The sequence below is a fragment of the Varanus komodoensis genome, unplaced genomic scaffold (genome assembly GCF_004798865.1).
Source record: "Varanus komodoensis strain SLA01 unplaced genomic scaffold, ASM479886v1 scaffold29_1, whole genome shotgun sequence".
NCBI lineage: Eukaryota > Metazoa > Chordata > Lepidosauria > Squamata > Varanidae > Varanus > Varanus komodoensis.
In genome coordinates this window covers 8,038,679-8,052,514 of record NW_025335759.1, presented here as the reverse complement: position 1 = coordinate 8,052,514, position 13,836 = coordinate 8,038,679, and the positions used below count along the sequence as shown (strand labels likewise).

At 46.9% G+C, this 13,836-nt stretch overlaps 1 protein-coding gene across 2 annotated transcripts in view; it reads left to right on the top strand.

Moving 5' to 3' along the window:
* LDLRAP1 (low density lipoprotein receptor adaptor protein 1) overlaps positions 1-13,543 on the top strand; it is a 66,568-nt gene extending 53,025 nt beyond the window's left edge. Inside the window, exons 7-9 of one of the 2 annotated variants that reach the window (XM_044434732.1) lie at positions 1,280-1,410; positions 3,346-3,380; positions 9,222-13,543. In XM_044434732.1, the coding sequence (XP_044290667.1) occupies positions 1,280-1,410; positions 3,346-3,380; positions 9,222-9,372 (317 nt within the window). In that variant the 3' untranslated portion in view covers positions 9,373-13,543. Of the gene's footprint in view, positions 1-1,279; positions 1,411-3,345; positions 3,381-3,901; positions 5,100-9,221 lie in introns of those variants that run through there. The other variant, XM_044434733.1, reaches the window with a different exon arrangement.
* Positions 13,544-13,836: the final 293 nt, after the last annotated feature.

Sequence of the window (13,836 nt, the reverse complement as noted above, 5' to 3'; positions counted from 1 at the left end):
CCCAGAAGGCCATGCCCTCTTTCCCTGGCTCTACCATTTTCCCCTGAATTGCTTGGTAGTTTCCAGCTTTTTATGTCGTTTCTTCCTGAAGGTTGAAATGCCTCTTCTAGGGCTTAGTTACTAGCTGAAAGAGCTTTAAGGTAAAATAGGCTTGATTTTTTTTTTTTTGTGGGGGGGGAGTTGCTTGGCCGTGGTTGCTTTGGCTTCAGCCCTGCCTGCCTCTGAGCATGGCCTCTGCGAGCATCTCCAAATTGAATTCAGCCCTCAGGCTGGAAATTGCAACAGCCCTACTATAAAAGGTCCGTTATAATTTCCTTACAGAGGGGAATAATATTTTGTGGCCAGGAAACGGAGAGTTGCAGGGCATTAGGCTGTGGATTTAATGCTGCTGCATCCTGGAATGAAGTTGTAGTAACTCTGATCGCGTGCTCAGGGCCGTCCCCTCTCTGTTTTGACGAAACCCCATCCGCCCGTCCTCTTCCATATGCACGCCTGACTTGGGCAGGTAGCTAAAGAAGGCCTGGCAACCTCGCAGGCATTGGCCGTTGCCTCTCTGTGGAAAGCGAGCATGGATCACAGACTTTTCAGGAATGAGCAATGTGATGGTTTTCACTGTTTTGCCTACAGAGCTAATCTGTTGCTTCTCTGTGTTCTTGTTTTGTTATATTTATACTTCTCTCTCCAACTAAAATTGGATCCCAGAGCAGCTTACAGTGATTAAAATCCAACACGCAGATGCTATATCGGCTGGGATATGTTTTTGGGACAGAGGACAGCATGGCTCTTCTAACCTCTTGCTGTTGATGGACGTAGTCCAGTTATATCCCTCTGGAGACACAGAAGGAGTCACAGGGCCAAATTAATAGTAAATGCGATTCATTGGCCAGAAGCCACGGCAACACTAAATCAATTAAAAAACATAATGCCAAACCAGTATCAATCTGAAGTGCCAGCCTACAGAAGCTCCTCCACTTGAAAGAGGTTGGAAGAGCTTGTCCCAGCAACTTGGTAAGGGAAGTTCTGGGCCCTCAGCCTCCTCTTCCTTTCCTTCCTGGGACCTGCTGAATGCAGAGCGATCCTGCTGTGAGCATGACACAGTGGAGCCCTTCCCTGCATCCTCTAAGCCAGCTTTGCCTAACGCTTCCCGGTGTGTTGGTCCACAACTCTGATCATTCTCTGCCACCCTGGCCAGTGGCAGCTCAACACACCTGGAGCCAGCCCCCCTCTCTCCTACACTTCCTTAATGCCCCCAACCTTTTGCATTCCTGTCGTTATGCAGCAGCCACCACAGGGGACCTCGTAGACCTGGAGAATGTTGTCAAGACCCCTTTAACCACGAACGCCAACTCTGTGCCCTTGGACAGCAGCGTCTTCAGGCCGCGTTCCTCAGAAAACAACAATGTCGTGTGGGTAAGTGAGGCAGGAGCATCCCGCCCTCTCTCTCAAACCATTCTCAAGTCTTGCAAACCTGGGCAAGCAGCAAAACTAAGTGGGGATAGGTTTATTTTCTAAAGAATCTGGTAAACTACTGTACAAAGCTGATGTGACACAAATTATGCAGGCTTCTCCCTGCTTTTTTACATTGCAGGTGAGTCAGTCACCTGCTACCCCAAACATTTCTCAGTTTGCTTAGCAGAAACAGAATTGTTTTTTTTTTTTTAAGTGAATGAGTCCATTAAAAGGAGTGGGTAGCACAAGGCACTGAAACTCACTTCATTAGTTTTGTTCCTGCACCACCCAAAAGACAAAGCTCTGTGGGCAGTTCACGGCAGTGCAGCCCCCGCTCTTCAGTGCCCCCCCATTGCTTTAATCAGGAGAATGAGATACCGCCCCAAAGCCTGATGAGGCTTCTGAAAAAATGCATGGGTATCCTGCTCCACTGGGATGACAGGAATAGATTCCGGAGCTGTGGTTGGCCACCCAGAGTGCCTCTGTGTGCATCCCTGTCGTCTGGAGATGACGCCCCCTGGTCCATCGTGCTCATCCTTTTCTACTCTAAGGGTGCTTTGCATGAATTGAAAATGCATCTAGAGGAAGGGTGTGCAGAAGGTAAATTGGGATATATCAATTGACCGTTGGATGATGAGCTATAGAGAAATGAAAGTTTCTGCCACCCATTGGTTTAAAAGGTACAATTGCAAGCTAAAAGCTATAATGTGAGTTTTAATTAAGATTATTTTATATGGATTTTAACTTGTTTTATCTATGTTGTAAGCCGCCCCGAGGCTTCGGCGAATGGGGCGGCATAAAAATGTTTTAATAAATAAATAAATAAATAAAAGTAAGAATTTATCTGATGGGTGTTAACTTGAAGCCAGGTTTGTATGTGCGCATGCAGTTTGTCCCAGCTCATGCGGGTGCAGTAGGTGATGCGACCCCGTTCTTTGCGGTGCCGTTCTGCATGTCACTCCACTCCCTTCTCCCAACGTTCTGGCAACTCTTCTGGCTGGTAGACTTTGTCGAACAGGTTAAGAAAAAGAGTGAATCTGCCCACAGCTGCCCTGGAGAATGTGCCCAACCCTGTGGTTATTCCCTGAAGGGGAAGATGAACAGTGAACTGAGCATTTGAACAAGTCTGTCTGACAGTATTGCATTTCTGGACAGTCTACAAGAATCATGCTTTGCAAATCCCTGGTAACTTGCATGAAATTCCAGAGGTGATCCGGAATTCCATGCAAGCAAATGCATGGAGTTCTATGCTCGGCTTGGTGGAGGAGGAACAAGCCTTGCACCCCCCCCCCCCCCCACAGCCAGCAGGGAAACTAGGCAGGCTAATGGGTAAAAAATTGAGTGATCTTTCCCTTCTGTGGAGAGAGAAGGCTTTGGCTGCTAAGAGTTTAGGGGATTGTATTTTCATGCAGTCCACAGAGGACAACCAAAGAAAAGTCATGCTGGATTGCACCAAGAACAGTTACTTCTGCAGTCTGTTCACACAGTACTTGTGAGATACCTCCAAGTAGGACCTGCACGCACAGTTCAGACCCCCAGCAATGGATTTACAAAGGCATAGTTCTGGTTTCGGAATCATCATAAAGCCACCACTGCTAGCAGCCGTGCTTAACAGGGAATTCTCCCTAGCATGGCAGTGGGTGTTCCTGGCCTTTCAGCAGTCCAGTGAAACGGGTTGTGGGGAACTGTCTCAATTTGAGCTTATTTTCCAGGCCACAGTCCCTCCTTTTTTTAGTGATTGCAAGCAAAATGCAAAACATAAATTCTGTTAATTTTAAAATGCACAGATGCAAAATAAATTCATTTCAGCATTTGTATGCTAGCTTGAATACTTCAATTTCTGTTTGATTTATTTTTTTTTTCTTTCCTTCTACCCACCCCTGTCTTTAAACAAAGCCGATGGATGACGGGCTGGATGAAGCGTTTTCAAGGTAATTATGATCATTTGTTACTTGACACTCTTTCCACCAGGGGCCTACCCTGGAACAGACTTGATTAGTGACTGCTTTTTTCCTCTTTTTAAAATGCTTCTAATCTGATTCTCGTTGGTCGCTGTCTGACCCCCTTCAGCAGTGCTCTGTTTGGCTAATTGAACAATGGGATTTGCAGCCGCCTGCATAAGTCAAATATTTTGATAACTTCTTAGGGCAAGAGCTAATTTGTGTGTGTGGAGGGGAATTTAATTCCCTAAATGATGCAGCACGCTTGCTGAATGTGCGCCTTTGCACAGACGGAGTGAAAAGCAACCAGAGGCACGTGCTGAGAAGAGGAAGGAGCTCCACTGCGGGGTGGCCGGCTTGTGGCCCCTTTGGGCTGGACCTTCCATCAGCGCTCCCCATTGCCTTTGCTGGCTAGGGCTGCTGGGAGTTGTATGCCAAAATATCTCGAGGGCCACCAGCTGCCCATTTCTGTTACCGCGTGGCCCATTTGGATCCCTTCTCTTGCATTTCAGTTCCCCACCTGCACTGGAAGCCGTTCAGCAGCAGGGCAAAGCACAGTCACACGTGCTCTCCAGCCTCCAGCACGTGGGGCGCTGCCCAGTGACAAGCTGGGGCGTCCTGAACGGTGGACGTAGTGTGTGAACGAACAGGCCGATCCCCTCCTGGTTGATTCACTGGCTCTGGGAAGGATGCAACTGTGTGGAGGAAAACACCGTCCATGTCCCGGCGAGGCCCCAGCACTGGGTATTTTGCAAACCCTGCTAGTCGTGGCCTCTGCCTGCAGGCCTAATTTCTTTCCGCAGCAGGGGCTCCTTTCAGATTTATTGGAGCGGAGCTACCATCAACCCCCAATCAGCATGGGAACGATGGGGTGGTAGTGTGATGTGTTTGCAAGGTGCGGGCTGGACAAGGCTGGGGGCGCGTCTTTCAGGGGCTGGCCCCCGCTGCAGCACTGGTGGCCAGTGTGGATGGGAAGCGGTCCGAGTCCCAGACGGTTGCTCTTCAAAAGGATGCTGCCGTCTGGTCTGAAAGGCTTCCTGTTCTGTCGGCCGCTTTGCTGCAAAGCACACCAAGGTTGTTTTGCAAATTAGAACCGTTTTTATTGCTGCTTCTCATTCTTCCCCATTTAGGGATGGAGGCTCTCTGTCATTTTCTCACTCAAGCTGTCAGCGTTGCTGTACCTCTCTGTGCACATAACTTTAAGATGTCCCTGCTGGGGCATTTTGGAAAGAATAATTGAGGGATGCTTTCACTGTTTCTGTTTCTGCTTTTGCTTTTTGTGTTACTTGTGTAGTGGGGAGTGGAAGGAAATGGTGGTATGTCTTGAATGAAAGGGACTCTTATTCGGTGTGTGTGTAGTGCACCCAGAGAGCTGCAGTGCGAGTCGTTAGTCACAAGTGACACGAAATCGGGGACAGGCTGCCTTTTGGGGCCTGACGCATCTGGCGATTTGAGAATCTGTTCTGGGGACCCCCACTGTCCTCAGAGACGTGGCCAAGGACTGAAAACTGCTCAAAAGGCAAGTGAAGGCAGCTGTGAGGTCTGGGCCCTGGCATGCTGAACAGCTCCTTTTGACCCACCCTCTTTCGCTCCAGCTTAAGGTTTTCATTTATTTATTTATTTATTCAATTTATATCCTGCCTTTTTCCTACAAAGGGCTCAAGGCAGCTTACATCATTCTCCTCCTCCGTCTTATCCCCACAACAACAACCCTGTGAGGTAGGTTGGGCTGAGAGCCTGTGACTGGCCCACAGTCACCCAGTTGGCTCCATGGCTGAGCGGGGACTCGAACCCGGATCACCCGAGTCCCAGTCCCATGCTCTTAACCACTGCACCACACTGGCTTGGGAGTAACATCATAGAGGGGACAGGAACATAAATCAGAGGAGGAGCAAGCCCCCACCCCACTCCCTGCTGCACTTCTCTGTGGCAAACTTGCTGCCCACAAACCCCCCCCCCCAAGTTTGCCAAAGGACAGCTTTGTGGAGAGAATTAAAAGTCTCCATCAAATGCAAGGGAAGGATCTACTCTTGCATGCCAGTAAATGCTATAGAGAGAATGGGGACTTACATCAGAGTAGTTCTTGTGCAAAACATGCCCCCCACCTATTGATCACACGGTCAAGTCTCTCTTTCTCCCTCTGACACATGCTCACATGCTTGGAGAGAAGTATTTACTGCAGAAAAATGCAACATACGAAAATGTCATGACATAAATGATCTGAGGATATCCAGGATGGAGTGGCAGGAATAGCATAAGGAACTCTGCTTGGGGTGTTGGTAAAAATCCAGAAGATAGATCTCCCCCAGCTGGAGAAGATAAATTAGCATAACATTAAGCATTGAACTGCAGAGCCGGTTTCCTAATGGCCCACCAGGAAGCCTTTACAGATGGAAAAGAGTTCTCTGCCCAAGTGAGCAAATTTCAAGCTTCTAATCTACGGACTTCAAGCAGCCATTTCTCTAGATTATGTTCCACTAGCTTCATCTCCAGCAATTCTCCATCCCTGACTTTTTTTCCTGCCTTAGCTTTCCCCCCCTGCAATCAAATGCCTTTCCTCTCTCTTGTCCTTGCACTAGGAGTGTCCTTAGGTGGCAAGATCCTCTGATGACACACACCAAGTGCAGATATTAGCATGTGCTCATTTGTGCATTCATTGTCCTCCGGACCTGAGCCCTGGAGGCTTTGGTACCTGGCACCACCCTGATCCATGCGTCGGGAAAGGATACCCAACAGTGAAAATTATGTGCCAAAATGCATTATGCATTTATACCCAGAAATAAGAGAAATCACTTGGAGGAAATGGTGCATGCGAAAATGCATATATTGGCAGAAGTGGTGCAGAAAAATATGTGTTGTAGAAGCACACACAAAATGCATATGAATTTTTGTGTGGACATTTAAATGCACTGATACGCAATAGGACCGAACCAAATGGAGAAATGAGAAACCAAGCAGGACCAGAATGGGTGGCTTTTCCTGTTTCTAGACCCTTTGTCCTGGCCTTTGCCTTCCATGCCACCCAGGACAGTGCCATTCTATAATTACCAGACTATAGACTTTCTTGGACCATATGCACATGGCCTTATAAATCTCCTAGGACAAGGCTGCACAGAACTGAGGATACAAAGACATCTGCCACTGAAATTTTCCTGGGAGTTGCCCCCTTCCCTCTGCCTGTAAACATCACAGATACCGATATTGGGCAGTAGCAGCAGGGAAATGGCGAGCAGGAAGAGGAGCAGGGAGCCAGGGGTGGCCGTACAGAAGGTGCTTGGCCAGCTAGTACTCTAAAGTGAAGCATCCTTTTAAAGGGAGGGGGGGAGTCAGCACACTAGGCTAAATATTGGAATTCTGCGGAGTGGGGCGGGGTGGGAAGAAGCTGTTGGCCCTCACATTTGCTGCATAACCTAGTATTTGCATGACAAGCTTGGCCAAATTATAGTGTTGCTATAAAGTAACCCTGAAGAATATGAAAGTTGAAGTTCCCTTGAAGCCTCCCTTGTCCTAAAGTTTCTGGTGATCCCAGTAGATGCTGAACATTTGGGATGGCTCCTGCCATTACCAATTCCCGTGCCACCGTGCAGCTGTCTGCCGGAGTTAAGATTCCCGAGCTGCTTCCCAGAAACGGGCAGGACTCTTGGGCACAACTGGAATGCAAGGCTGTCGGCCCTGGAGAGCTGTTGAGCGTGCCTGTCGGTACAGATCACCCCACAGCCAGGAAAATGGGGACGCTTGGCTGGAATGCAAGGCTCCGTCGCTTGGCCTGTGTGGCCTTTTGTTTGGAAGATTCGGCCTCTGCTAATGACATGCCCATCTCCAGGGACTGTGAGTCGCTGGATTGTTATGTAATAGCCTGTGTTTCATTTGGCACAAAGTAAACAGAAAGCTGTTGATTCCCAGATGAGCAGGGTGTTGTTCAGCTGGAACCTTCTGATAAGCAGACTGGGAAAGGAGGCATCAAATACTGGAAAGACACGCAAATTAAATTTTTCTCTGCTTAAGAGCACTTAGATGGGAAGGGGTGGGCTCTCGGGAAGAAAGCAAACAATTCTGGGAGATGGTGGAGAAATTAGTGTGGTTCACATTTCCAAACCAACTTAATAGTCCTGAATATATGAACTGGAACACAGTTTGTTACTGACATTCGTAAATTATAGAAGTTTGCAGTGTGAATTTCAGCAGATGTGCTACAAAACATGAGTATATTTGTAAAGCAGTGCACATAACAACGCTTTCATCCAGTGAGGGGAGATGTACACCAGAATGCATAGAAATGAGCACAAAATGTAGACTTTTTTTTGACAATGCATACACGTTTTCAGGCAGACTGTAGGGAAAAAACATAATCCAAACTTAGCATTTAAAAATGAGAACGTGAGTGAAATCAAACTTCACAGGTTTGTGCGGCAAACATACTTTTCTCTCTCCTGCCTCACCGGTCCAGCAATTTTCCTTTATGGTTTCCAGGAAGTCTCCTTTTTTCATGGAAGTGTACAGATCCAAAGCTTCTTAGCATTAGCAGTTGACTCACAACATGTACCTGCAGAGAAACACATAGGCGTAGCTACTTCATACTTTTCTACCACATGGAATTTCATGCATACAAGCATATCCAGACATCTGCCTCTTTCCAAGCGGTACACTTGGCAAAAATTACTCTAGGCTTGTCCTGTTTATTTAGCTTTGTACAGGAGGATTTGGGGACTAGGAGTCTTCTTTATGAGGGCTGTCCCGCGATAGAAGAGGAATTATGTGGCTAGAGAGACACCTTGGCTCACGAAAGCTGGGCAGTAAAGAAAGCTGACAAGAAAATTGATGTGTTTGAAACTGGTGCTGTAGGAGAGTTTTGCAAATACCCCGGACCCAATGGAGAGACAAACAAGTTGTTCCTAGATCTAATCAAGCCCGAACTTGCCCTGGAAGCAAAAATAATGAAACTGAAGCTGTCTTACTTGAGGTGCATCATAAGAAGTTAAGACTTAACTGGAGAAGACAGCCCTACTGAGAAAAGTCAAAGGCAGAAGAAGACCAAATATGAGATGGCTTGATGTCATAAAGGAAGCCACAGTGTTGTGTTTGCAGGAGCTGAGCAGTGCTGTGAAGGACAGAACAGTCTGGAGGGCACTCACAGGGTCACCTTAAATTGGAGATGACCTGATGGCACATCACAACAACTATTGGCATGTGAGCAACACCCAACTCTTGGTCCAGATCTCATTCATGAACTCACTTGGCAGCCCTGGGCCAGCCAACCCCAGCGGTCCTGCCTCAGCTAATAATGGTCAGCCTTCTGGACACCCTTGCACAGAGGAGTTGCTGAGAGGGCTTTGGGAACATCTGACCTTCTGCAGAATATTTGTTACTGGCAGTCGCTGCCTTGTGGGGCTCTCCCAATGGCTTGGAATGGTGGGAGTTGCAGTCCCTATTTAGGGGCAACCTTTGCATTGTCCATCCTCTTGTCTTAAGCAGATTATGGAAATACCTTTGACTGAGATCCCCTCTCAGCTCTGGGATGGAAGCAAAACTGCTGGACTCAGGCCCATCCCTACTTGAAGTACTTCCTGCTGCCGATGGAAAACCAGCACCACAAGCAAAGAACTGTGCTACAACATTTCTCCCTGTTGAGCTGCTCTCTTTTTGGAGGGGGAGTATTTTGTTTAGATGGGATAGCAGCATGAGCAGGTCTCCTTAGCTGTGGTCCAAGGAGATCGATTTCATCCTGTCCTTCCCTGCTGTATGTGCAAGCTCGGTCTTGACGCTGCTGCTGGCCATTGCGGCAGGCCTGCACCCACAACCCTGGTCAAACATGGTGTCCTTTTTCTCTTTCAGGCTGGCACAGTCTCGGACTAATCCCCATGTCCTCGACATTGGCCTGACTGCTCAAGACATCCAAAGCACTGAAATTCTCTCGCCCGTAGATTGGGACCAAGTCAATTCCACAACAGCGGCCGAAAAAACCGACCACCTCTTTGGATTTTGATGCCCTCCCTCCCTCCCTCGTTTCCCGATACTCGTTTTCAAGTTAAATAACCACTAAGTGAGCCATCCCCAACCTTGCGCCCTCTAGCCAGCCGGCCCCGAGTCGGAGGACTTCAGGTTGGAGACGGCGGCACTAAATTGATGCACTGCATTCTGGGTGATTTCAACTGGAAGGCTTAATGAAGAGGGGAAGGCAAAGCAAACATTTGGTTCTGAACGGATGCTTTTATGACAACTCTTTGACCAAAGTTTTGGATACTTTTTAATACGTCTTTATGTATGGAATGTCTCTTTTGGTCTTATGCTTTCTATATGCTGAGCTGCTCCTTGAGTATATTTATTCACAAACCCCACCATTTACATGTATTATGGTAATTATGTTGCAGTATCTAATTCAGCATTACAATATTAGGCTGCTGCTCCTACTGGAATGCGCCTGGTTGGCAATAGCATCAGCTGCTGCTCATCTGTTTGTGTTGGCCCGTTCCTCAAAGAGACTTGTCTCGGCAAGGTAAGGGGGGCGCTCAGGAAGAGAAGAATGTGGCCGCGTGGGCTCCTGCCTGGCTGGTGTGCCGGCGCCGGGAGGGATAGGATGCCTGGCAGGTCGTGGCTTCTGTGACCCACTGTCTGCACCCACAGGTGTGACAGTGGCACCCCACAGCAACTGAGTGTACAGGACATAGTCAAACATGTCTAATTGCAGGCATCAGTACGACTCTTTCAGCGCTTCTGAGCCCTCAGCTGAGATAAGCCACGCAGACCAAAACTCGCGGAGCTGATCCACGGCAGTGGCCCTGTTTGTCATGCGCAGGCTTTCCCACGTGCTGTGAGGCACAGCATGAAGAGCCGTGTGTGAATATTTGGAGAAGCACGAGGTCAGCCGGCCTCACGCTTCTCGCAGCCAGGGTCGTATGCCAGATAGCGACTGTGGCGGCCACCAGCCTGGCCACACCGCCCTTGGGATACTCTGATGACAGTGACCAGTGCCAGTGCCACCTGGCTTTCCACGGCAGGTAACGGGGATGAACTAACCAGGTGTGCATTTCAGCATCCGGCCAGGAATCCAAGACCTGGGCGCCTGAGCGTGCCTCAGACATGGCCAGCCCCCTGCCTGGATGGGGCATGCGTGGCCAGTGGTATTTCTCTCATATGAAATGCAGGCAGTCCCTGGGTTACGGACAAGTTCCGTTCCAGAGAATATCTTTAAGTTGAATTTGTATGCAAGTCAGATAGCGTATATAAACTGCACATAAAACACTTAAGAAGCACTTCCATGTACATTTGGCTCACTACTTTGGTGGAGGTTTAGGGGCACAGGACTTTCTGCCATAGTGAAAGACTGTGAATACCTCTAGCCCCCCTTGACTGCACATGGCCTGAATTTCTCGGACTGCTCACCCTCCCTTTCACTCACCAGTTCATCTCTGCACCAAGGAAATGCTGGAGAGATTTCCATCTCCAGATGGGCAGAGCAAGAAGGCATGCTTTGGACCCCCCCCCCACTTCCTCTCTCAGGCTCCCCCTTTCATTTCCTCTTCCTGGTGATGAAGATTTTCTGCAGTAGGCTCTACAACTCCAAAAGGTATGAACCATTTGTCTTTAACTCTGATTTTTAAATTAATAGGTTTTATGACAGTTCATTAGTACGGGTGGTTCATAACTTGGACGTTTGTAACCCTGAAACTGGCTCTATATATGATCTTGCATGGCTGGATCCAATTAGGCAATGTTCAAATTGCAACGGTGGGTTCCCCCAGTTTTCAGCCCACTTCGTCCAAACAGAAAACAACCTGAGAAATGTGTTCCTGCATTTCACGCTGTGAGTGGTATACTCGCCATAAAATTTTTAAACACCCTGCATATAAAAAGCTAGCTATTACAAAGAGCTCTGGTTAGTCTTTTCCCTGATAGTTTTATTAAGTGCAGGGATGGGGTTTGGGGGAGGGGATGTTCAAGCAGGCATCCACCATGTTGCAGCCTTGCAGTAAAAAACTATCAAAAACTTTTAAAAACGTACACTTATTTTGTGTCCGTTGTGTCTTAGTTTTCTTTTATCTGTATGCTTGCTGGAGGCTGTGAAATAGTGGATGTCTGTTTGAAAAGTTGGAAAGAAATAGTTGTAATTAATGTCGTAGAGTTTCGGAACAGTTTTGCCTCCTGAGCTACTCCCCAAGGGGCCTTTTGTGGAAAAGAAAAATGGTGGGGCCAGAGAGAGATGGGAAAGGTTGTACTTGCCTCTGTACTTTCTGCCTCTTGAAATTGTAGTGTTGTACTGATCCTTAGTGGAGGTAATTTTAGCCTTGATGAACAATGCCTTGAGTCTGTGCTCTGCGTTTGTATACCCCTTCAAAGGGGTTTGCTCTGTTTGCACTCTTACTCTCTCCCAATAAGGGGGGCTGTGTCTTAAAAGGAAAGAAGGAAAGGAAAACTACCTTTTGGGGACCAGTACTTGTTTGTTTAAGTAACTTCAGAAGCAGCTTCTATTCTGTTGCAGTTTTTATAGTAGGAAAAGGACAAACATCCATTGAATACTTTAGTGCACTGCCAACTTTCCTTCCTTCCTACTTGCTCTCTCAGAAATGAATGAGTGTAGTTTGAATTAAGATTAGTATCTTGGCACTTTAAACACACACACACACACAAAACTTGAACTGGAACTATGGATTCAAATGTCAAAACAGGTTTGCATTGTTTTGAAACCCTTCTTACTTTTTCACCTTTGAAAGTATTTTTTTTCGAAAACGTACACTGCAAGTTTTCTTAAAAGTGTTGCATGCTCTTTCACAGTAGCACAGTGTTGACGACATATCCATCGTATTGATGGAGAAGATGAGCCATGTCAATTTCAGTGTTTTCTTTTTTACATTTGCCACCTTGGAAGAACTCTGTTGTTGAGGCTTGGCTCACAATCGGATAATGCTGTTTGCTCCCACATTTCTCCAGCCTACCTGCGACTCTTGCTAAGGCTTAGATATGAATTCCTTGGTCAGATTTTTCATTTCATGAGGCTCTGGAATGTGAAAACTTAAAAAATGGAAGTATCAGGATTAGGGTTATTAAAAGATTACGTTCAGCAATGAACAGTGTGCCATGTTTGTGGCCTTGTTGGAAATAAACTAATCTGTTTTATAGCTTTGTAATTGGCTTTTGAGATGCTAATTTAGCTCTCCCCCCCCCCCACAAAATCCTTTTTTATAACTCTGCTAATGTGACATTTAGGCAAAGCAAAACGTGGAATAGGGCTGTCTGCTCAGAGGATGGTAGACAGATGAATCTGCAACCCAACATTTTGCAAGGTCGGCTTTTATAAGCTCTGTTTACTTGGTCAGTTCTTGAGGGGGAGAGTCATCTTGCCAAAAAGAGGTTTCTGCCAGGTGTCCAGGCTTAGAAAAGGCACAAAACTCTTTTGTAGGGATTGAAAATACTAGACCAGTTCAAAAAATTGCATAAAACTTTCCATATAGACCAAGAGTGGGCAACATCATGCGTATCAAATGTTTTGGACTACAGTTCGCATTTATCAGCATGGCCAGTGGTCAGGGTTATGGGGGTTGTAGTGCCAAGCTGATACAGGATACTGGGTTGCCTTCCTCTTGATGTTGTATCTTCTTCTGTGCTAAGCGCCCCATACTGAGCTTAGCTGGCACATAGAGGGCCGGCTGACGTGGCAGATTGGCAGGAATCATCATAGAATATGGGGATGTGGGAAAGACCCTTTCTGAACGCTGCCTATTAAAAAACATCCCAGAAGTTAGACATCTAGCACATCAAGGCGAAAACTTCCACCCTGCCTAATTCTCTCACTGCTAGTTTTATGTTCAAATAATGCTTTTCAGGTAGTAGAGAATACTTTTGTATATGCAGTTCAGAGTTAAGGTATAATTCTCTGCATGTTTTGACTGGAAAATGCTTGGAATAGTAGCACTTTTTCTGTGTAAACATGCATAGAATTGCACCCTTAATATGCTAGGGAGGGAGGTCATCATTCTAAAAACAGTTCTTGAAAGAATGGCCCAAGATGTTTCATCTCTTGTGTGAATCTTTCTAATATATATATTTTTCAGAGTATATACATAACATGAGCAATATAATGCCTGCTTGTATATAGTTAAAGACATGCTGTAAAAAGTACATATGCTTTGAGAAAAATAAAAGTTCTCCTTTTTTCCAAATGCACTTGTTTGTTTTGTATAATTTCCTTTCCCACTTTTTAACTCTGCCATTTCAGGACAGTAGCAACATTCAGTTTCAGTGGCTCAGTACCTCCTCTGAAGAAGCCACAGACGAAGCCATAGGCCACATCTGTCCAGAGACACAGAAGGCTGGGCCCCCGGGGGAGGAGAAGACTGGGCTGCCTCTCCTGAAAGAGGAGAGCTTTCCAGGAGCAGAGCCTGAGCGTGCAGTCCTGGAGAGCGCTGTCACCCCAGCAAGCTCCTTTAAGAAAGCGCCTGGTTCTGAGGAAGAA